Source organism: Motacilla alba, chromosome 3, assembly GCF_015832195.1.
Source record: "Motacilla alba alba isolate MOTALB_02 chromosome 3, Motacilla_alba_V1.0_pri, whole genome shotgun sequence".
NCBI lineage: Eukaryota > Metazoa > Chordata > Aves > Passeriformes > Motacillidae > Motacilla > Motacilla alba.
Genome location: NC_052018.1, coordinates 91,325,291 through 91,350,217, shown reverse-complemented (window position 1 = coordinate 91,350,217; position 24,927 = coordinate 91,325,291). Strand labels below are relative to the sequence as shown.

At 45.2% G+C, this 24,927-nt stretch overlaps 1 protein-coding gene across 10 annotated transcripts; it reads right to left on the bottom strand.

The window, feature by feature from the left end:
- Positions 1–100: 100 nt before the first annotated feature.
- Positions 101–22,672, bottom strand: TRAF5 (TNF receptor associated factor 5). 10 transcript variants are annotated; one of them, XM_038131682.1, is made up of 13 exons: positions 22,612–22,672; positions 13,257–13,324; positions 10,874–11,006; positions 10,123–10,454; positions 8,932–8,989; positions 7,590–7,691; positions 7,090–7,254; positions 6,708–6,785; positions 6,260–6,334; positions 5,899–5,991; positions 4,820–4,960; positions 4,125–4,293; positions 101–3,646 (listed from the first exon to the last, which is right to left on the bottom strand). In XM_038131682.1, exons 4-13 carry the CDS (start codon positions 10,335–10,337, stop codon positions 3,069–3,071), a joined length of 1,674 nt encoding a protein of 557 aa, XP_037987610.1. In that variant the 5' UTR covers positions 10,338–10,454; positions 10,874–11,006; positions 13,257–13,324; positions 22,612–22,672; the 3' UTR covers positions 101–3,068. The 10 variants fall into 10 exon arrangements, with proteins under 10 accessions (XP_037987610.1, XP_037987611.1, XP_037987615.1 ...); XM_038131683.1 differs by lacking the exon at positions 22,612–22,672 and adding an exon at positions 22,234–22,511; XM_038131687.1 differs by lacking the exon at positions 22,612–22,672 and adding an exon at positions 22,234–22,511 and having other exon boundaries at positions 10,874–11,002.
- Positions 22,673–24,927: the final 2,255 nt, after the last annotated feature.

The following is a 24,927-nucleotide window of genomic DNA, read 5'->3' as shown; positions in this document are numbered from 1 at the left end:
TTTTTGTTGTTTTTTAATTAGTGTAAACAAATGCCCAGTACTCCACATCCTTAAAAGTCTGCTTCACCCCAGCCAAAAGGAATATAGGCCACAGTCCCTCCCAGAAGGATGATAAAATTATTTATTCTTACATTAGTTTATGTACACAGTAAAGACATTCGGCTAGAAAAATGCCTCTATCGTACTAAGAGATATTCAAACAACTACAAACTCTCAATAAATACATTAGAAACATATGGTACACTGATGTAGAAATACCCTATGCTCTTTTGGTTACTTACCCAGTACAATATTACTGAAAAGTTTTTTGGTATTCTTCATGCAACATCAAAATTCTTCCTGACAGTTCATGCTATACAACATTTTTTCTTTATTAGGAATGGGATGAAATTTAAAACCCTGTTTACAAGCAGTAAAAAAATCACTGAAAATTTTAACATAAATCTCTTAATTTCTGTACTAAAACGAACAAATTTAAAGAAGGTTGTTTTTTAAAAAATTAATTTTCTCAACTCATTCTTTATAAAACAGGCAGTATTTCAAAAGGGATGTTTCCATCACCCAGGATGAATTTGTGCTTCAGAATTTTAAAAGGAATATTCATGGCAAAAACCTAAACCCAACCAGTAGGTAGAGGAGACACTGCAGTAGGAACTGCAAAAAACCAAACATGCTTCCAAAATCTGTCTAGGAAAACACTAAACACTTATCCACATCACTATGCCATCACCTATTCTAACAATTAGAAATGGAGTTTTAGTAATACTTAGCTCTTTTCATGCTCAAACTTCTTCACAAACATTTAAACAGCCCTAACGCTTCTGCAAGTATTATTATCCCCATTTTACATTTGGGGTGGTGGAGGCAGAGAGGGCTGGGAATTTGCCAGGATACAGACCACACACATCCTTTCCATCTTGCCTCCCTTGCTTGTCCGAGTTCTTTATCACTTTCTCTATTTAACACTCAGTGTACTGGAGAGCCCCAGGACACACGGATGACACATTCCCATCAGTTGTTAGTGGTTATTATGGAAGTTGTGTCACTTTGAAGGTTACATGGCAAATTTTAAAGTAATGAGCGACATGAAATCCAGGCTCAGGGTTGATGTCACAGAATGGCACACCACTGTCAAAACAAGCCTGCTCTTTCTGTAACCAAGTGTTATGCCTAATTAATTTCTGTAACCAAGTGTTATGCCTAATGTTTTACAGCTGAAATGACTCTTGAGGACAATGGTGGTGGTACACAAGAATAAATTTGTTCTTCACAATCTGTCCCCGCGAACATGGAAAGCCCCTATGGTGGCTCAGTACATCTTGACATTATAAAACAAAAAGGACTTCTAGATCAAAACAAAGATTTCACATGTGCTAACCCACCATGAGGTACAGATTACTAAGGTCTCTTCCCCTCCACCCCTGAGTTAGAAAATACCTGTGTCTGAATTATGTCCTGAAAACCATGTGGGAAAGCGAATGTCTAGCAACAAGATTGCAGATACAAAATAAAGTATTTTGACTTCATCTTGGTATCAATCCTTGAATTATTTAGATTCTTATCAACATCCCTCAAGGGAAGGGCATTTTTCATTTTACCACATTTGCCCTCCTGAATTTTCTATCTTACACCTTTCAGTCTGTGCCCTGTTTTGATTTTTATCCTGCCTGGTTTAGTCTTACTCCAAAACCAGCTTAGTTCTTGCTGTCTCTTGATAAGCTTTGGAGCAATGGATAATGCTGTGGTGTTTCTCTACCTGACCTGTAAGAGATGAGAGATGCAAAATTCTGCCACTTGTAATAACAAAATCACTAAGCATGGAGAATTACATCCCTCTCACAGGCACCCAAAGGGCTTTAAAAAGGCACATGTGTTCTGTGTCGCTTGTTCCTCAGTGCCTGACCTTGGCAGTTTTAGTGTGTCTCCAGTAAACCCTGTACAATGCACACATTCCTTTGCAATATGGAAGGAACTTGGAATAAAAATTAATCTTCAGACATCACAGTCAGCAGCTGTGTTATCCTTTAACAAACCCTACAGCTGCACTGATTGTCAAAATTGGGTTCTTACAGCAACCTCACTCCCTAATCTGTTTTCCCCCTTCTTCCCCAAACTTCTCAGAGAGGAAAAGTGCATGTTTACATAAGTGAGCTATTCCCCAAGCTCTTCCTGCCTTTTGTAGAGCTGGTAAGGCCAGAAAACATCTCTTTTGCACAGATGTGGAAGCAAAAGAACAAGAGTTTTGCCTCTCTTCCAGCAGTGCAGCCAGGAGCTGGCAGGCTGGCTGAGTGCCCTGCCTCTGGCCATGTCCTGAGAGGTAAGAAGCACCTGCAGCTTTTGGCTTCAGATGGGGACTGTGGATGTTTACCACCAATGGAAACCAGTCCCAAGGCACTAGGCAGGAGTGGAAAGGACACAAGAAAGCTGTTGTGACCTGGGGTACTCCATACAGCTGAAAAAACAGGCTAAAAATGTAAGAGGCATTGGCTCCTTCCTCTGGGCTTTCTGGAAAAACACAGTTAAAACAAAAAAAAAAGATTGAAGAAACTTCGCAAATGTTTTCCCTGCCTAACTGAAGCCATTCTCTCTGCTTCAAAAATCCAGGAGATGGAGGGATCAAGACACATTGATTCAAATTTGCTAATGTGAAATGTTTCCATTGCAGACAGATGAAATGCACTTGCATGTTTGGGCATGGCTTCACTTCTGTGTGAGGGAGAGGAGCCCACAGGCCTGCCTGGGCTCCTGGGAATTTACTGGAGGAGGTTCATCTCCAAATGCCAGTCTGGTGATGGGAGCCAAGCATTCCCCCCAGCCTGGACTGAACCAATCTGTATTGAATGCATGTTTGTGCCAACCTGGACTTCTAGCTGCCTTAAAAATGCAGTCTTGAAAAAAAGGGTAGAAAAGGAAAGGCTGATGCTTTGGCAGTTCATTATCTGTCCTGTAGTCCAAAGCCATGAAACATTCTCAGTAGCCTGACTGGTGGCAATTCGCTATTGCATGGCTGGTGCTCGCCACAAAAGCAGTTCCTCATGCTTACAGCAATCATATTGACCGGGCGCTTTTCACAATTCCTCAAGATCAGTTAGATCCACGACCACTTTCAAGAAGAGTGTGTCATCTCTGATGTAGGTGTTCTTTGCACTCTCCAGGACGGTGTGCGGCACAAAGCGCGGACAGCCGGAGGCGATATTCATTTCTCCATCCGGCCTTTTGAAACTGCTGCTGTTGGGGTCAGCTCTAAAGACTTCCACAATGTGATTTTTTTTCCCACTTTGGTCCAAAAGCATAAGTGTAACCTTCTGCTTGAAAGGCCACAGCAGCAGCGAGTCAAACTCGCCCCTCATGACCACAAAGTAGAGGGAGATGTGCGTTCCCTTTCCCGAGCCGTCCCCGTTCAGGTAGGCTCTGGCACACAACCTGTACCCACAGCGGCTGGTGTAGAAGGGCTGGCTGGCTATGGACAGCACACGGCCTTCCACTGCCTCTCTTTTCTTCTTCTTGTAGTCCGTGATTTTCCAGATTAATTTCCCATTGTAGCACGTGCCTTCCAAAAGCTTAAATCGTTCTTCGTTTTTATTGAGCTGTGCTTTGTGAATATTGATCTGGAGATCATGTTTGCTGGACTGATCTTCCAAAACAACTGAGAGAAGAGGGAAATAAAAAGAAATAGAAAAAAAAAAGAGAGAGACATTTGGTAAAATAAAACTTTCAGAGCCCTGGATAAAACAAGCACCCAGACTCAAACTGGCAAAGTTGATCTACCCAAGCCTGAGTACAGGCTATGAACTACAGCTGTTAACTTTTTAAAACTGTAATTGCAGCTGGTAGTTGAAAAAGAAAAGCTGTCAACTATAAGTCATGAATGCCTGAATAGCACCATGGCCTCCATCACAGTGCAGGAGCTAAACCAAGGCAGCTGGGTGGCTCTGTGGCCCTGCAATGCCACTGGAGTTCAGGAGACACTGTGCAGTAGGGAAAGGCGGGAGAACACCACACACACCATCACAGTCTGGTCTCAGAATGCAAGAAGAAAGCCCTTTCTAGTAGCACCAGAGCCTCTACTTAGCCACCAGTAAATCAGCAAACCCCCCTACCTATGCAGGGAAGTGCCAACATACCCAAGCGCTGGTCGTACGTCTCCATCAGGGCAATCTTCTGTTTCACGGTTTCAATTGTGTCAAACAGGGGCCGCAGGTCTAATTTACTTTGCTGCTGGTTTGCCATCTGTATTAGCTGTTTCACTTGCGATTCCAGGCGTGCAGACTTATCCAGGTGATTGGCCAGAGCCTTCCCAGTTCATGCCATTGGGGGGGGAGGGGGGGGGGGGGGGAAGTAGAGACAAGAGATATCCATAAAACCAGGTATTTGCTTTGAATTAAGATAATGAAGTCTTTAGCATGTCAGCAGTTGCAACAATATGATGCTTTCAAAGTGCTCTGCTGGCTTAGGAACTTGTCCCAGTGCTCCTTCATGATTAATTCAGCACATTTACAGACTGAGAAGCCATTCCTCATTCAGAACCCATTCACACTGCGCCACTTCACTGAACTCATTATTCAAATTTACACCTGCACATTTGCCCGGGGCCCCTGATCATGAGGATTTGTACTGTGCTTTTCGCCCAGATCATGTATCCAAACTTCTGTATCGATTAAAATGAAAAGACAATACCATATTGTAAAAAAAATGAGAAGGTCTTGGGGAGATTTTTTTATTGCTGTGCTATTAATAACAACTATTACTGGAGAAACATATTTCTGGATGCAAAAATGCAATTGGTAAAAAAAAAGTAAGATCAAAAGTAAGGTCTCACCTGAGAGCTTATCACCAAGTTGCTATTGTTACCAAACAGTTGTGTATACTGTCTGAATTCTTTCTCACACTTATTAATGGCATCTGCTAGCTGCTGGATTTTAATCTCTTTACATTCCAGGCTCTTATACAGGTCAGATATCTACAGAGGGAAAAATCAGAGTATAAATGCTAAGGAACACCAAAACATACAATGCAGAAATTATAACATATCTGACTATATAAGAGACAGTGGTAAAGTTTACAATGCAAATCCTCTAAGTGAGCTAGACAGAACACTCCTTAATTTGCTATTTGTGAATAAGCACTGGCAAGAACTGCACATAAGGTAATCAGACTTTTGAGCAGATCTGTGTGGCTCCAGGTGCAAAGAGGCTCCTATCTCTCATTTCCATCATGATGATCCATTCAGCTCTATGGTGGGATAATATATATTTACATGCACAGGTGCATGTCTGTGCATTTTTGCATTTTTTTCCTCTGCTGGATAGATGAGTCAGTGAGGGATGCACACTTCAAAACCAAGTTTTAGCAGTTTGGGACTCTTATTTCTTGCATAAACAAGCAAAGAGTAAGTCCCCCGTCAGCTCGGATCCATTCAGTTAACAGGACTGGGCCTACACCAAGTGTCTCCTGCTGGGAGCCAAAGAAGTGATCTTGAGCAGAGAGGTGCTTGCAACTGGCTCTGCTATCCTCTGTGCTGCCTCCACACAGAGCAGGTGACCTGGGCAGCTAAAGGCTGCTTTTTGGAGCAACCTGGCCAGTCAATTAAACTTTAAAATACTTTATCTCTAAACCTCATATCCAGTGTAAAGCAGAGACTGGAAGCAAATGAGGTGAGCAATAGCAAGGAGCCTCCCACTGTTCCTGGTGGAGAATATATGTGCCTGAGCACAGAGAGGTTTCCCTGTAATTGACTGACTTCACTAGAAGAGTTTATTCTGTCTTCTGAGGTGTGAAAAACCATAAAAACAGTCTTTTAAGATGTACCTGATCTAAACCAGGCACCAAATGTAGAATCTCATATCATCCTCTAACCAGTCAAGAACTGCTGAAGAGTGCTCATTAAATATGACTTACCCGCTCTTCCAACCGGGAGTTCTTCTCTAAAATCTGCAGCATATGTTCCCTCAGGGCGCTGTTTTCATGTTCAGCAAGTTTCCCTCTTTTAACCTTAGTGAGGCAGAGGGGGGAAGTGAAAGAATAAAATAAAAAGACAAGCAGATTTTTGAAGCTGTTGGTAAAAAAATTATTGATGCAAACATTCAAAATGTCTCCTTTACGCCTTGAAAGGGAGGGAAGGGCAGTTCCGATTCTCTAGTATTTCAGCTTAGCCAGCAGAAATGGTTGTGAAAGGACATAAATTGGTTATTTTAATTATTCTGATGGTTTGGGAGACAAAGTCCAGTCCTGGTACAGACAAAGATCTGTAAAACAGTACCTTTACATGACAGCCGTACTGCTTATATGGACAGTCCACTTCTGCCTCGGGACACACAGCGTGGTGCTTTTCAATCTGCATGTATTAATGAAGCAGTTTGTGATTAAATAAATACTTAGTAATTTGAAGCACTAATGAAATCTAAATGCCTGCAAAAAGGGTGAATAAAGGCCATTGTCATGACACCACCAATCATTTTACCAGGAAAACGAGTTTTCAGAATCAATAAGCAAGCCAGATATTTTTCCATGCTGCAAAACACCCATGGCTTGCAGTGACAGAATAATCCACTTATAAGATGGGAGAGATATCCCTTTTAGGATTGAACACAATAAACTCTTAGAGCAATGAAATTTTATTGGCACGGGCCAATGTGGTCTGCAGCTTTCAGTTTTCATAAATTTATGTGATATGCTGAATTACAGTATCATAAAAAAAATAATAGTACCTCTTTTTTCAGAATTATTTGTGAACAGTTTTGGAGACAAGGCACAGGATAATCAGGACAGTCATTTTTCTCATGATTCTGAAGAAGAAGAAGAAAACAGAACAAGGCAATGACTTTCATTTTTGTAAAGTAGTATATACAGAGGAAGCTATGCAAAAAGTAATCCCAAACATAAAAATGCAGGCCATATATCACCTTGTTGTTCATAAGAGAGCATCAATAACTGGTATGATTTAAGTTACATTTATTATACTTTCTCCTTCAGCTACTCAGCCAAATTTTGTTTCAGGAGTTAAGTGCCATTGCAATGCTGGAAACTTTTCACTCAGTGATATCAAGGGGAAACAGGTGATGGATTCCCAGGAGTGCCTCATATTCTTACCTGTATGTTAATTAACACCACATATGTATTACAGTACTGGCACCTCTCTTCTCGGAATTTACAGTGCTGGCTCAAGTGCTCCTTCAGGTCTTTGCGAAGAATTCGATCCCGACATCCATCATTAGTGCATTGCATGCTTTCAAACAAACACTGCTGCAGATGCTCCTGCAACACACAGCAGCAGGTTAAATGCCAAAGGGCCAGTGTGGTTTCTTCGAATCAACAATCACCTAAGCATTCAGAATATGAATGAACGCTGCGATTTACAAAGGCCACATAAAGCAAATGGTTGTTATTAAAAAACCAGCACCCTAAGGCAAAGCTGGGACAAGCTAAGAGCTGTAATATATGCTACTTACAGTGTATAGCTGTCATAATCTTTGTACTTAAACCATGTTGCTACAATAACTCTGAAGACAATCACGGGAATTTAGCTGATCATAAATACACAGAGCTGTCATGAAAATCAAAGGCTTCAAAATTTGATCAAGCAAACCAACCTGATATCGCCCCAGAATTACTTTTGTATTGCAATCAGGAAAGTTTTTGCAGAACACATACAAGTTGAGAACTTCTCTTTTACAGCAGTTGTCTTTGAATACCTGTAAAGGAAGCAAACAGGCCTTAATATGCAGTCACATGGGATGTTATAAATAATATAAAAGAACAAAACATCACTACAGATCTTCTAGGTGTTCAAGTGTAGACACCGTAATTGTGACTATGGCTCTTGATAATTCATATTGAAAATTTGTACTGAAACTATAAATTCAACCATTTATGACATTTCTAGGAAGCATAAGGGTTTTTCCCCCCCACGTAGTTATTCCAGAGATGCTGATCCATCCCATAACCAGCAGGACTAGTAGCACAGGAGCTGTATAACCACTGCCAGAGGCTGCCTGTATCTAGAAAAAAGCAGCTGGAGCAAACAGGCTCCGAAAACCAATCCAGCTCTGTGCATGCTCCACTCTGTTCAAGCAGTGCCTTTGGGATGGAGGCGATGCTGAGATATCCTTTCTGTCACCTCTGAGAAGCAGCACCGTTCTCAGCTGTGTATGCAGAAGCAAATGAAACCCCCAGAGCAAACTCTCAGCCTTATTTAGAGATCTTCCTGCATTGCTGTCATCAAAATTTGCAAGAAGTAGAAGATGAAAAATGAAAAACAAAAATCCTGTGGATGGTCTGATTATAATTTCCTATCAGGATTAGGAGAGAGAGGAAGGAGACATTTTATTTCCCTGGAAAATTTCTGGCAGGACCAGTATATAGTATACTTTTAATCTTTGGAATATATGTAAGGACAAATTAATCCATTATAAAACAAAACAACCAAAAGCAACAATAGCTTGCAAAATTAAAAGAACCATCTCTCTTTTCCTCTAAAAGTTACCCAAAAGTAAATTAGGTTTTCAGGGTTAATGACATCTAATGGAGATAATCAAGAAATCAAATTATAGCCAAGTTAAAACAAATACAATCAGATAAACAAGATATCCCAGCAAGACAGGGCATTTAAAAAGCAACTCAGTAAAATCTCCATTAAAAAATCAGACATCTGGTGACTTGGGAGGATTCAAAGCTTTGTGGAATTCTTCAACATTTTACTGGAAATACAGAAGACTAAAATGAAATAATTTTAGAACATGAGGTATAAAATGAAGCTTAAGCTAGACAGCCATAATCCCTTTCTGGGAGAGCATCACTGAGTAGACTGCTTCCTTTAGCATTATTTCAGAGACAAAAAAGTTCTGCCCTGAGGACTAAAAGCCACCTTGTTCTCAGCTGTCTTGCCTTTCCCATGCAAATGCTGACTGCTGAAATAAAGCTATAGCCACTTACCTCATGCATTTTTATTGTTTCTTTGTCGACAGGACAGGTGGGTACTGCATTTAACTCTCTAGATCAAAAGAAGAGTCGTGTTAACCCACAGGAAATTCAATTTATTTTATGAAATTGGGCTATGCTATAATCTGACTGTGACAGAAGTCAGCAGTAGATAGCATAAAAACAACAACAAAAAGTCCTTTAAAAACACTTTCATCTGGCAACTACACAGCCAAATTCTGCCCACAGCTCAAACAGGGCATAAAGCAGCAACCGTGAATACGTAACAGAAAGCAAAGTCTGTCCTAAGGGAGTTCAATGGTAAAAACCACAAGATGTTTTTTAATTAAGAGAACGTCGTCACTGTCTGACCATCTGCAGATCACAAATGTCATGTCTCAAAAAAATCTCATTGTGTGCTTTAAACCCAGCCTTTTTCTACTAGAAGCAGTGCCTCCTTGCTATGCCACTAAAAGGAGATCTAATGGCTTCTTTCTTAAAAGGTATAGGAATCATGTAAAATCCAGGAAAACAGTCATAGAGGCAGTGCAAAAGGAGTCAACCCAGAGACAAAGCAGCAAACATGAAGCATCTAAAGTTCACAAAAGGTAATTAGTGATAACCATCCACATAAAGACGCTCCTCTGTGACCTTTCCAGGTGAAATCCTGCCCTCGGGTGCACCAAAGAGTCCATAATGTATTCCCAGACAGGTCTAGAGGGTAAACTCATTTGCACCAAGCAAGAGGTGCCTTGTGATCTGACTGCAGCATCAGGTAATATTAACATCAGTTTACAATTCTGCTAAATTCAGAGGAATTATACAAAAGCAAATGAACATAGCCTGGTCTAACCACCAGCACCGACACCGTGAGACATCAATGCAGCAAATTCCTCTGAAGAGCACCATGGCAGGCGGACAGACCACAGCAGCATCTCACACAGCACTGTCAGCTTACATCAACAGTTTCTCTATGCTGACTTCCCTGCGGCTCACCAGCACGGGGTAAGGTCTTTAGAGACACCTTTAAAACACTGAGCACGCAGTCACTGGGTTCAACAGAGCCCTGCCATTGACTCCTTCAGCCTCTCACTGGGTGGGTAATATTATTACGGCACTCGCTGCTGATTTATGGCAGATGTGGGCTGCTTTTTCTAGGAAAGGGAACAAGGGGAGCCTGCGGACACGGGAGCGGTCTGCTCTCACCTCAGAGTGAGAATGCACTGCTGGCAGAAGCGGTGCCCGCATCCCGTCTGGTGGGGGTTGTGCAGGACCAGGTGGCAGTAGGCGCACTTGTAGCGCTCCTCCAGGCTTTCCACAAATTTGTAGTCGGCGTCGGGCTCGAAGTCCAGGGAGTTGGTGCTGGAGGAGTTCTGGCGCGTGAAGATGCCCGTGAGAGCAGCGGGTTCGTCACAGGCCATGGGAGCTGCCCTGGGAAGCGAAGCAGACGCAGGGAGAAGCTCTTCAAACACTCCCTGGCAGCCACTCTGCCTCGGCTACCGCTTGCAGCAGGCTGCTGCTGGCAGGAGGGTTCTCATCTGCAGGGGGGAGACAGGTTTCAGAGGGAAACGTGGTGCCAGCTATGGAAGAACAATAAAACACTCACAGAAGCACAAAACAAAGATCACGCTGCAAGCATCAAAGCACACTTCTTTGGAAAAGAGCTTCACAATCTGAAAATTATTCCACAGAATTGTGATTTTTATGGTTTGGTTGGTTTATGATTTTTTTTTTTTCCTTGCAGCATTTCTTAGTCTTAAAAAACGACAAGAGTCTCAGACACAGCTGGGGAAAGCAGAGGCCAAGTCTTGGCCTTAATGTTCACGAGGAAAGTCTCCACTTAAAGTAGAGTCCAATCACATGAATTTACAAGTTCACTGCACTGGTTCAAGCAGGAGATAGCTTTGTGGTTCACAGCAAGGAGCATACAAAAAAGAAGCCAGCAGGGGGATTTTACCTTCAGTTTAGGTGTTACAGGAGTTGAAGCCTCTTAACTTGACATCTTTCTTTTTCCCATTGATCATTCATTTCTAGCAGTAAACTCTTATTTTACTGAATTATGTGCAAGTTTTTGGCTATATTAATTCTGTCTGAAAGAAGAGGGGAAAAAAAAGAAAGAAAAGCAGGGTTGCAATCAGAAGCATGACTTAAGTTTTTCTTTCAACCTACCGTAACTCATACACAGCACAGGAATGCAATGTTAATCTTCCAGTAGGAAAAACCATCAACATTTGTTCCAAGCCTTAAGCCACAAACCTTGAGATTTGCCACCAGTCCCTCAACCTTGCAGTTTTTATTTTTTTGCAAGTAGCTCAAGCCCTAGAGCCACTCTGGTTGGCATTTCTTTGCACTCAGAAGACGTTTTCCTTACCTGACTGTACAAAAGCACAACACACCTGAGCTGCCAGACCCTGATTTCACAAGGGAAGTGCTCAGTTTTACAGCTGTGCTGTGGGATGCTGTTTTTTCTCTGTGTGCACCACCCGCCCTGTCAGTCACTGGAGTCACTCTTACTGGCATCAGCACCTGTCTGAGAGCTCTCACTCATCTCCTGTAAGGTCACCGAGGGCATTTGCTGCTTTTGGAGGGAAGCAGGGCCAGCACGTCATTATTAACAACCTTGTGTCTGGCATGAAACAGTGCACCCAGTGCTGACACTCCGCCCTCCCTCCCTGCTGCAGTGGCCTCCTGGCCCACAAAAGCAGCACTTAGTGAGCTGCCACAGAGCACCTTGGGCTTCAGAAAGCAACACTCATTTTCCTTTCTACTTTAACAATCCATACTGGGCGAGGAAATCCTGCAGACAGATAATGTGCCTGATTCAAAAACACACCAAAGCACGTAACCAATTAAAATGTACTCCACAGCCAACATTTAAGTGCTCCTGTAACTTGCACCCTTGTTAGTGGCTGTACACAGTGTTCACCTCCCCAGCTTGTGAGAGTCTCCCTGCCTTTCACCAGGTTGAATGTCTGACATACTCCAGCACAGCTGAGCATCTAACATTGGTAGCCCTCAGGAATATGAACCATAATTCATATTCCAGCCATTAAAGACTTGTTATTCCAGCAGGAGTTTGCAAATTACCTTGTTGGTCCCTCCAAATGAACAGCTTCCTGCTTCAAACCAGACAGGGTCGTCCATTTGCTTCTTTCATTTTTAAACAGTCCATCTTTCCTCCTCTGAAATGCGGTTCCTGGTTCCCTGACACACCTAATAAGGAGCAATTCTCTTTTCCTCACATCAACCAGAGATGACAAAATGCAGCCTGAGGGATTACCAGTCTCCTGTCCGGGCTGCCTCGGTAGCAGATGCCAGCAGCAGAGTGTTCCTGCTGCTTCTAAGGCAGATGGAGAGCTGTCACCATTAACTTCCAGAGCGTGGACCACCCACGGGATGAGCTGCCTAAGAACTCACTCTGCCACGGGTTGGTGACAACCCTGAAACAAGTCTCCTTCCTCTCTCTTATTACTGCTATCTCTCCTGTTTACTTGGCATACAATTTCCCCAGTCCTATCATGCTCCAGCACATACCACATCTGATGGTATGGTTTAGCAAGCTAATGCATCACTGTGTAAAAACACAATAAGATAAAACCAACGGCAACAACAATTCTATGTTTTACCCTTTTGCCTTTAGGGATCTTCCTTAACTCCAGAAACTCCAGCTGGTGACATATTTCAGGCAAAAAAGTCATGGGTCACATTAAAAAGAAACTCTCAGCAGCCCAAAATTCCATGAAGAAACTCCCCCAGAGCTCTCACTGCTCATTAAATCAATCAAAATCGCTCCCATTTCCTTCTGCAAGGAGCCACTCTGCTGTGGTACAACACCTTCCAACTCTCCTGCTGAAATGAGAGCCTGTATCTCTTTAAACACCTTCATAATGCACCCAACCCAGATCCCACTCCTAAAAATGGATAATCCCACTCCTAAATGGCATCTCCATGGAAGCACCTACTCCACCTCAGCCTCGCCCAGCATAGTATTGCACAGCTGAGGGCACCTCAGGACACAGGAAAGAGCACCCCAGGTGAAAGGGGAGGCTGCCTGCTCAGAGGGCAGAGCGGAAACCTCAGAAGATGAGGGAGCTCACCGCTGCTGCCAGCCATGCAGGAGCTTTGCTGCAGGGCTTCCAGCTGTTCTGCTGGAAGAAATAGGCTGCTCCAGGAGGGGGCCTGTGGATGGCAGTGCTTTGCCCGAGCTGGAGAGGTGCCCGTGTGAATCAGCTGGGGAGAGGCAGAGGAGCTGAGAAACAGCAGCCCCGTGCCAGCCAGCACTCGGTGGGATGCGATCCAAAGAAGCGCAGGCAGCGTGTAATTCCCATCCTAGCACTCACCAGGGACTCGGGGCGGCTTGCAGCAGCTTTGCTCCCACTCCTGGCTTCCAGCGCATGGGCTCTCGGAACTGAAACCAAAGGGAAACCGTCAGGGGAAAAAAGTGCTGTTAGGTGACAGTGAGAGCAGCCCAGGGTTAGCTGAATCAATTTCCTGCTTACGCTGATGCCTGGCCAGCGTAGGTAGGGGCTGAGGAAGCTTTCACTTCTGTCTGCTCACAGCTTCCAGCAAGGGGAAGCTGTCCTGCCTTTGTGTATGCTGCAATTTTGCAGCACGCGTGTGAACTGTAACGCTGGTTTAAAATAGCAGAGAGCGGCAGGCTCGTGCTGCATAATGATGCTCTTGTGGCAGACACGGTGCATGCTGCAAAGGGATTTTCACTGCAACTGCACTGCAACAGCACACACACAGAACCCCCCAATTTATGAAAATCTACATTAAAAAAAAAGGATTTCCCTATAGTGAAATAAATAGAATTAATTCTGCCCACACATAAAAAAGGGGTATGAATCACTAGAAGTTAAGCCCAAGTCCTATAAACAGCTACCAATGAGTGGGAGCTCAAAGGCAGTGCAGTACAAAGAGCTCCCCGCTGCACCTTCCCACCGCTTCAGCATCCCAGCCCTGCCTGCACCACGAGCTGCACAAGCAAAATGCTTCTGGAATAACTCTTTCTATGCAGATGCCTTAACCTCACTGGAAATAATCCAAGTGGGAGAATTTTCCTAACAAAAATAAACTTTGTAATTTGGGAGCTATCCTGTTTTAACTACCACCACACCAAACGGAGCCCAAACATTTTCCAGTGAAATGCTCCACACTTAGAATTGCTTCTTGTTCAGAAACTGAGCAGAACATAATAAGAAGGAGAAAAATCAGCATGGGCATGACTTACTAGAATATCAACATTTTAAAGCCATGTTCAAACAGCTCCCCTCCAGCACGGCTGCTCTCTATCTACAGCACCAGCAGTCAGAATGACAGGCTGTGTGGAACCTTGATCACACTGAACTACTGTGGATAGATTAACTTCTTCTAGCCACAAAGACACACTTTCTGCACACAAGAAAAACCATTCCTTACAATGTGGTTGCTTTTTTTAAAGAGAACATGTTTTTCCTGTCTTCTCTCATATGAAGCCAATCATTACCCCATGTGCTGTGAGTGCACCATTACAGCCAAAATTTCCAGGATGGCAGAACCAGGCACAGGCACTGGGTGCCACCATGTCTCAGACTGAGAAGGGAAAATATCCAGGTCGTTATCACAGATTTAAACACTACACGTGGACAAGAAGACAGGATCCCTGGTCCTGCTGCCCAGCAAATGGGGCTGAGAGCCTGGCTTCTGCCAGGTTCACTGCATGAGGAGAGGGTGATGCTCAGCCACCCTCCAGGACTGGGGTATTCCCAGTAAAAAGCACCTTCCTCACTTAACAGCTTCCATGTCATACATTCAACAGGGCACAGAAAAAAGGTTTTGCACCTACCTTTCTGTAGCTCTAGACCACCTCTGTTGCTTTGCACTAAGACAATTGGTAGGGACAAGGCTTAGAAGATGCCCTGTCCCTCCCTCTAAAATTATCTGCCTTTTATGGTAGATCAGAATTGTCTTAGGCACAGTGGGAAAAGTTTTGTCAAATTTGGACGTCTAAGATCCAGTCACTTCATTGGGAGGTAACAGGCACAACCAGAAAGGAGGGGAACACATCTTGCATTAAAACAACCCTCTCCAAGCTGCCTTATAAACTATTAAATTTATGAACAGATTAGCTGCCTCCAGTACTTTTGAATTAAAGTGACAAAGTCGTATGAATCACTGCTCTAAAGGTCCTCAAAAGCTCCACTGTTTTGGGGGCAAAAAATATATGTCCCAACTCAACACACAGAGTGGAAGAGCTAACAGTTTCCTAAAGAATGACTAAAAGTATCTATACAGTTTGAGATACATATTTAAGATAGAGCAAGTTATATGGAGTCGTGGAAACGGGAGATGATCACATCCGACATCACTGGGGGATCATCCTTGTCCCTTCCAGCCCACAGAGAATTAGAACATTTTAACTGCTGACAACAAAACACACTTGCAGAGTCCCCATATGGGAGAAGCACCCTGTGTGTGCCTGCAGCACAGAGGCTGAGGAGGGAAAGAATCCCCTGCTGCCAACACGGACCCACACAGACCCACTCCTAGCACTCAGGGCTCACTCCCACTTCACCTGGCAGCAAGGGAACCTCAGGAGCTGCTCTGCTGTTGTCCTAATCACTTAAAAGCTGCAGGGCAGTGACCAGCTGGTACCCAGGAGAGAGTATTTCTAACAGCAACGATTTCCTATTGGGTATGTGCCTGAGCCCCCCAGGGGATGCTGCTGCAGAGGATAGCAGAATAAACATTTTCTTTTGTATATAGACACCACTATGCTATTGAAGTTCCAACTGTAATATTACCTCATCCTCAAGGCACAGTAAAACCTTACTAAGCAAGCATCACTTTGCTCATCTCCATAGGCAAATTTTCACTAAGCAGAGTAAGACAGTAGGGTTTCCTTTGCATAGAGGTACAGTCAAGCATTACAATAAATTCCCATAAGACTAGGCTGAATCAGGGTTTTAAGACACAGGTTACAACACTGCATTAAAAAAAAAATTAAAATACACTCTTACAATTAATGAAGTACATCTGGTGCTAAAGCAGCTTTGATTTTACAGCCAGTTTACTTATTTGCTACATCTAGTGTTTTCCCTGGATGTTCTAAAAATAATTAATTTATTAATTTTGCATTATCAAGAAATCTATTTCTAATCAACACAATACTGCTATGCCTTAAAATAACCTCATTCACAGCTGGAAAACAAACTTGTTGCCATCACTTCTATGGCAATCCCTGAATGTTTTATGACCTTCCCAAGCACCAACAGAAATCTCAGTAAGAAGGTTCTGCCTCTCACCCTTACAACATCACGACACCACTTTGCCGGTTCAGGGGGTGAACTTGTTCCCTGAGATGTTTTTGGGTCTGCAGCCTTCCCCCAACCCCTGTGTGCCAAGCCCCTGAATAGCCCTTCAGAAATGAGAAAGAATTCTGGCAAAGCTGAGCTCCTGCCACCATTAACAGGACACGTTTTGGTAAAGCCATACCTGGAAGCTGTAGCTGGTCCTCAATAGGGAGAAAATGAGAGATACAGAGACAGAGAGACAGAGTCTACCAGCGTGAGCTTTGTGGTTAACACAGCAGTACAAGCATTTTAAAACAGCAAGGGAGTGGAAATCCCCTAGAGTAGCTTTGAAAAGATCATGCATAAAAATGTTTTAGAAGTGTTAGGATACAAAGCAAGCCTCTGAAAAGTATTTTGCCTTATTGAAAGGATGTAGGGACTGCAAATTTACCATCTGGAGCAACACAAGGTTACCAAGGACGTTTCTCACAGTCGGAATCCAAGATACAGAGTAGATTTCACCTTCCATAAAACTGATGAGTGATGTGATCAAAGAAAAAGTAGAAGGGCAGCAGGAAGCACACAAGAACCTAAGAAACACCCAGGTCCAATCCTGTGAAGCCCTCCACAGTAGCCTCGGCAAAGCCGGGCGAGCCCACCCATTGCAGGAAGTGAAGTGGCAGCTCACAGAGGAAGCAGCACTGGCTCGGTCACATCAGCTCATGCCACAGGCTGCACAGGCATGAGACATTCAAACAGAACTCTCAAACGGAAATAAAATCCATTTTAAGAAAATAAACATTTTATTTGGTTTTGTAATAACTTAAGTGGCCATAAACCCTAATGGTTTTGTAGTCTCAACTTAATTGTACATGCAGGATTCTTGGCAGCCTCCGTCTCCCTCTTTCTGCATCAGCCTCCCTCCTCAGTCCAAAATGTGCTGCCCTCGAGGCAGTGCCTTAGGCTCCATCTCTACCCCCACTCTTTCTTTATCCTCCTCTGCCCTCTTCCTTTGCTTTCTGGTCTCTTGTTTTCTCTCTCTCTTTTTTTTTTTTCCTTCCTTTCCTAAAGTAACCTATTATATTTTCTCTGAAAGCAGTAATTTTTAAGTCTTCTGTTATTTAAAATACTAATTTTCCAAAGAAAGTGTCTATTCTCTTTTGTACCTAATGCAACATATAGCCTCTTTCGCCTTTTCCCAAAGCATTTCTAACCTATTTCAATTTCCATCTCCCCTCCCAGGAGCTATCTCAGCCTACGGCATGTTTTCCTGAACCTTCCATGAAGCTCTGGAACAGACAAATCATTGCATCATGAAGTCAGTGGCCAAGGGAAAGGCACCAATTTGCAGGCATGCTGCTTCTTTATGGGATCAATTAAATTGATTTGAGTTGCATTTCTCAGCGCAGCCTAAGCTCCCTTCTACAGTCAGGATTTTTAACCCACAAGGTGTCCTTTCATCCCTGCCGTCAGCACCTGTCCTCAGGTTGCTTCCCGGTCAGGCTGTAGACCGCACACAGGCTGACACCAGAACAGCACAACAGCTGGTACACAGACTTCCCCTGAGCCTGCCAGCTCTGAGGGAAGGGCACATCCAGCTGGATTCCTTGGGAGGAGGCAGTGCTGCAGAAACTGTAGCGCTCTGCAAGCACAGCTCCAGGAAGCACCATCTGCTTCTGGGAAGCTTTGGGGAAAACCCCAAATGGAGAAGTTGAGTGGGAGCAGGATCTTAATTTTAAACAGTTTGACTCTGCAGATGAGTAGAGAGCAGCAGGCCAGTGTTATTGCTCATGAGCAGCCCTTGACCTCCTCCAGCAGCAAGCACAGTGCTGAAACCCTGACCAGGTTTCAAGCAAACTCAAGGGGATGAACTCAAGTGAAAAGACAGAGAGCAACAGTATTTAGGAAACAGAATGAAGGAAGAGACAGAAAAATGAAATAAAGAAACAAAAGTTACTGATAAAAACCAAAACCAGTAAGGGACAGAAAGCAAGAAAACTAACAGGCTTTAATTTTTTTTTTTAATCTTTTAGTGTACTGAAGCCAAAGTGAATCATCACTTTTCCTAACAAATAATTGGCCATTACAAATTTTGCAGAACTAGGTCTTTGGGGCTTCCAAATGCACATCTCTTTCTCTGCTCTATAGAGACACACTATTCAGGACTTAGCTGATTTGACCACTCTGTTGGTTTGGCCATGAATATCTGTTTAAGGCACAAGAGATCCTTGGTTTAGTTTTCCATGCCCAGACCCTTTGACTTAGTCTTTATAGAGAACTTTACCAGCATCTCTACAGAAATCTATGAATCAACTCAATGGTTATTCATCTGAATTACTAGGATGAGCTCAAAACCTTTTTTTAGACACATACATGTGTCCGATGACATGTAGACACACGTTTCTAGGCACAGCTGTCACTGAAAATGCAACTGCTAATGTAAAAACCCAGTGCTCTCAGGGACCCCATGAATCTGCTGTTGGGAAAGTGGTGACAGCCAAGATTGTCACCATTTTCTTTTCTTAAAAAGAAAAAAAATCAACAGGAAAAAGGATGTTTTCTTAAAAAGTCCTTCCCATGAGGACAGGCTGGAGATGTACAGAGGTAAGAACCAGGAGCGGTGCTCTCCCATGATCCCTTCTCCAAATGCAGTGGGCAGTGGAAAGCTGTGCTGCTCTGCTTGAGCACGCTGCCACAGCCAGGCAGCCACAGCATTTTTTTGTTTCTTTCATAGGGCCACAATCCAGTTTCAAGCACATGGATATAGCAGACAGGACTGTGAACCATATGATCTTAGCACAGGTCAGACCATTTAATGTCCCACAGCATCTAATTGGGAAAAAACTGCCTTGCAGATGGTTCCTAACCTTGAGGTTTGGTTAATCACTAGGTGATTTGCACAATAATATATGTATATTTTGATATAACCTTCTGCAAAATAAGTTCACAGCAACATACTTAGCCATCCAGAATCCCTGTATGCAAACATCAGCATATTACATACAAAAACTTGCTTTACAGTCCCACTCCCAGAGACAAACATGCTTAACTGCAGAGCACTCTGGCCAATCCCATCTCAAAATCACTGTGGTTTAGGTGCAAACAGTTTCTCACACACTTGTGTATTTGTTGCAATATCGAGCAGGGGAAACTGGAAATTTTTGCAACATTTTTATTAACAATATAGCATGACTCAAGTTTCCTCACTTTCCCGAGCCCAGCCACACAGCAGGGTAAAGAGGTTAGCTTCTTTCCTGGGCTGAGGGAAGAGAGTGGAACAACATCACACTTGCAGCCCAAACTGCTACTGATAAGGGACTGATGACTAACGGTGGGATCATTAACCCTTCACAGTTATTGCCGAGAAACTTGGACAGAAAAGCCCCAGAAAGCAAAAGAAGAGGTTCTGAAATCCTCACCTCGGGGCGCAGACCCAAGGGCACGCTGGCTGTAAGGTGTCCCAGCCAGCTGGCTGGGTCCTGCAGCAGCACCCTGAGGCTGCCACGCTGCTCTGGGCAGGGAATGCTCCCAAGAACGGAATGTCTGCGAGACAACAGAAACTACCTGAATCCCTGAGCCACCAGCAACTGCCTCCACAGGATCAGGAGACCAAGAAAACTACAGCTCACACAGACTCCCTGAAAAACCAGAGAAAGGAATATCTCTCCCTAGCCAGATGATTCGATGATTCCTGATGATGAATTATGTCTATTTATGCAAAATCAAAGGGTCAGACAAAGAGCTGAAGAAGACAGAGGGCTATAGGGTAACTTAAATGTGGGCACAAATAAAGTCCAGGAGATGACGCTACAAGTCTGCACCTGCCCACTGAAGGGATTTTGCAAAGTGACCCAAGCAATACGAGGCACAGAATGAAGAGCTCATGACCTGTCCTACAGCTTTGACAGCTGTGTAAGAACTGCTCTTCACTTAGGGAGCCTGTGTGGTGAAATAAAGAACTGTCTGGTTTCTGCCCTCTGCACTTACCTGCATTCCTTTCGTCCAAGTCTACAAGAGCAGCTTTCTAGCTTCAAAATCTTGTCCCCTCCTGGCTGTGATTCCTTACCCTCTCAAAACTCCATAGATACCCTATGAGCACCACAAGCTTTTCTTCGTTCGTGGTGCTACTCTGAATCTTATCTTTCAGCAGCTTACAACTCTTCAGTTTCTAACCCTAAAGTTTCCTGGGAGGTACTCACAGATGTGCCCTATCACGGCAGACCATCTTCCTGCACAGGCTGAGCTCTCAGCCTCTCCCCTGATATCTGGGCTGTGGATGATGACCAGCCCAGAGGCAGCAGGATGACCATAAGCTTCCTCTGCAGCCCTTCTTCTGCACAGCCTGTGTCCCATCCTGGCACAACCGGAACCTGTTCCGCTCAGCTCCGTAACCTTCATCTCCCTCTCAGGCTTTAAGTGTTAGATCTCCACAATACCTCACCAACTTCTCCTGCTTCATGTCTCTATATGACACAGTATTTCTTGTCTGCTCACACAAATAAAACTGTCATCCATCACCATCATCCTCTGGTTTTCATCGAATCAAGGGTTTGGGTTGGAAGGGACTTAAAGATCATCTCATTCCAGCCACCTGGCCACGGGCAGGGACAACTTCCCTAAACCAGGTTGTTCAAAGCCCTATCCAGCCTGGCCTTGAACACTTCCAGGAATGGAGAAAACACTTCTTCCAGGAATGAGGAAAACACTCATTTCCAAACACTTATTTCTCTTGAAATGTAATATTTTACTCATTTATCCACCCTGTGTGCTGCCACAGGGATTATTTTTCTAAACACAGCTACAACCACATCACTTCTCACCCTCCCTCCACTTTTCACTGCACCAAAACCTCTTCACTTTCAAAGCCTGCTCTGGTCTCCTTCCACTTGCTTCTGCATCACCTCCAATGATATGCAGGTTTCCTCTGTGTTGAAGCAATGATAACAGACTCCACTGCCTCCTTGCCATGTATTTGAGCATGTGTGTAGGGAGGGCAGATTTTTGTTTGTTTGTTTTTGGTTTTGTTTTGAGAGATATTAGCAGGCTGTTCTACTTCAAATCTCTTCTCGAAGATCTCCTTTGCCAAGCAGCTGGGAACAACTGGCTTCTGACTATCAAGGTGATCCAGAGGGTCCCACTGTCTCCTATTGCTCCTGCACGCAGGCAGGTACCTCCCTCCTGACTTGAAACTATGACCTCCCTTCAGCCAAGGGGTACAGTTTTGCCTTCTGCTCACACAGAGGGGTCCTCAACCACAGCAAACACTTCTCTGCACAACAGAAATAAAATAATCAAAGCTAACAGCAAAGGAAGTTGTCCTGGGTGGTTTTAGGCTGAGCGCAACACATCACCACCAAACCTCACGCTTAGCTCAAAAGCAATAAAACAACACAGTCCTCAGAGAAAAGATGATGTGAAAAACCAGCCAGGCTCAGGCTCATGCACAACGGCATTCCAGACCACCCCAATTTTACCTTCATCACTAAACCCGCATGCTCTGTGTGCAATCAGCAGGGGAGTTTAAAAATACAACTGTTTCTGCTGCCAGCCTGGAGATGTGCCTGACCTGAATACACCCAGCTATTTTTAGAGCATCACTGCACTCCTTTCAGCCATCCCGTATTTATAAAACGGAAGTTATGAGGAAAGTTGTTCTTGGCTGGCACCGGGAAGGCACAGCCAAGCTAACAATAGGCAAAGCAATTCAAGAAGTGCCAACAATAGGAGCTCTTCCTTTTTCCTTCTACATATGAAGAGTGTTGAAAACGTTTGGTTAAAGCCTGCTGCCTCGAAATGCTCGCAGAGTACTGTTAATCAAGGAAAATCAGAAGACCCCCTGCACAAGCACAGAGGGGAGATTCCCTCCCTCCAGCAGCATTCAGCTGACGCCAGCGGGGATGCTTGTTACAGGTCCCTGCAGTCTGAAAAGATCAGAGCTGCAAAGACATTCTTCATTCATCCGAGCAGTCCCGGCTTTGTCTCTCCTTCCCAGCCCCCAAAATTTCAGCCCTGCGTCAACCTCTGGGGCGGGCACCAGGCCTACCTTTCCCTCCGGCATCCCTGGGGGGCGGCGGCCGTGGCGCATCCCGGGCAGGGCTGGGCTGAGCCCGGCTCCACGGGGGGAACCCCCGCGCCGGGGGCGAGGGCTCCGCCGCACCTCGCACAACTCCCGGGGCGCCAACTTCGGCTTCGCGACCCGGCCCTCCTCCCTGAGCGGAGAGGAGCAGCCCCGCGCAGACTTCCTCCGCCCCGCGGGGCTGGCAGAGGCACTTCGGGGAGCCGTCGCCCCCCGCCCGCCCGGCCAGCACCCACGGCCGCCGCCCGCGGGCCCGGCCCCGCTCCCCGACGCGCCCCGTCGCCTGTCCCTGCCCTGTCCCGGCCCCGGCGGGTCCCTGGCCGCGGCCCGCCCGCCCCGCCGCACCTGTGCCGGCGCTCGCCGCGTTCCGAGCCGGGCCCGGGGCCGCCGCTGCCGGCGGTGCGGGGCCGGTGCGGGGCCGGCCCGGCTGCGCGGGCGCGGCTCCGTGCGCGGCTCCGGCGGGCGGGCGGCGCGGCGAGGACGCGCTACTGCCGCCGCCCCCGGCCTCCGCCGCCCCCGCGGGCGGGAGCCGCTTTCGGTTTCATGGCAACCCCCGGGCGGGGAGACCCCGGCGGCGGCACCGCCCCGCTCCGGGCGACGCCGGCGGCGCTCCCGGGGTGGCGGAGGGAGCAGCGGCGTTCCCCCGCCTCCTTAGGGACGGCAGCGCCGGGACCCGCGGCTGGGGAAGGCTCCCCGGCAGCCCATCCTCACCCACCGCCGGCCCCGGGCTCAGCGCACCGGCCCCAGCCTCCCGAACGCCCGGGAAGGGCGGCGGAGCCGTGCCCCGCAGGCCAGGGAGTTTTCCAGGAGCGGGTAACGAGCAGCGGCGGCGGGGCTCGCACGCAGCAGTCGCTGCCTGCAGGGAGGGCAGGTAGTCGCTCTTTCATAATTTTCACCTGCGGGACTAAAAGAGCGAAACAAAGCCCGTGCTAAATAGGCAAAGGACACGGACATGCCACATGCCTGTTATTATTTGCTATTATTATATTACTGTTATGTCCCAGGACTACTGGCTAATGACCCGAGACGTGCCGAAGGGCTCCTTACAAAGGCAGGCAATGCCGCCCTCCTCCAGCCAACAGTACTGATGCGAGGGGTTTGCTGCCTGTTCCACGTCACCTGCTGCTGCACTTTGTTCTTTCACATTAAACCGCTTCTAGGAAAACCAGTCTCTAAGGAACATTCTATCCTAGCACATGCACAAAAGCACTAAGGCTAACAAAAAGAGAAACAATTGGGCCGCGTTATCTGGATTGTCTTCAAAGGAGCTCTAAAACCAATACTAATGAAATGGTTTCAGAAAGATTCTTCTTTTGCTAAAATGACTCAGAATTGTCACTCCCGAGGGAGTCAGTCCATAGCGCATTGAGTCTGGGAGCCCAGCAAAGGCATTACTACAACAGACACTTGCAAAAATTAGGCAGGTTTTATTTTTTTATTAGCTTTTAGGGATATCCTGATTAGTCTGGGTACTAGCCGAAGTTCACAGGAAGATCTGTCAGAACATCAGGCATTATGTTTCTGTAATTAAATATTTATATGTTTAAATGAATAGCTTAGAGATGGGATCAGGTTCCCAAGCTGGTCATTGGCTGCACTGTCCTCCCAGCGCAGAACATAATTCCCCAGAACGCTGCTTTGTGGGAATGAAGATCCGTCAATAAAACCATCAGATATCAGGGTGCAGGCATTAGTTTAAAAATCCCTCTTCACTTAAGGCTCAGTGAGCATAACAGGGTGTCTGGTCTGCATTAAGACAAAGTTGCATCCTTGAAACTGCAGTAGAGATCACAATCCCTGAATCTCAGTGCTTCCTTTTGAGCCAATCCAAGGGAAAACTGCCAAGTCAGTAACAGCAATGAGGATTAATTGTGCTGCTAGAATTCTTTCAGCGTACAAAACTGCACTGAAGAAGAGCTTTAGGGTTAAAAAATTAGATAGAACTAAAAAGTAGCAGCCTTCACTAGTGGTGAAAATGAAGCAATTATTTTCCAAAGTTGTATTTCAGAATTAATTTTGAGGATGTCTGATCTATAAAAGGGGGCACCTGCTAATTAAATAGTCCAGATACTGTTGCTTGTACATTCTGCTTCTCCTCCCTACCTGATTGTACATTTTTGACACCTAATTCATCAGCAATGGACTATGGGTAGTGTTAAAGAGTTCACGTTTGCCTTTATATCTCATATACAACTGCCTAGGATCTTAAAGCAGATGTCTATCCCATCAATGCCTGGTTTTAACTCACTCTGAGAAAGGCAAACTCTTGAGGTTTGGCTACCTCATCCTCAGCAAAAGCTAGAGGTTCACCATGTTTAGCAGGATGACTGAGCTGTATTCAGTGCTGTTTACAGTGCAACACTGCTGACTTCTCTACAACTTCCCTTGCAATACAAAACACATCTTCAGGCACACTATTTCATGATGTTTGGCTTTGCTTTTTTGCCTGACAGCTACATTTCTGCCTGGCCTCAGCTGTAAGTTCAGTCTATTCCTTTCTTTTGCTCTGAAGAGGCACAAAACAGTCCTGGTAACCTTCATCCCAAACTATTCCCAAACTCTGCAATTCGTCTCTGTCCATACACAAATTCCCATATCTGTAAGCTACTGGTTTGCCTTCTGTTCTTGATGCACTGTGAGGTTTCCAGAGTAAAGAAAAAT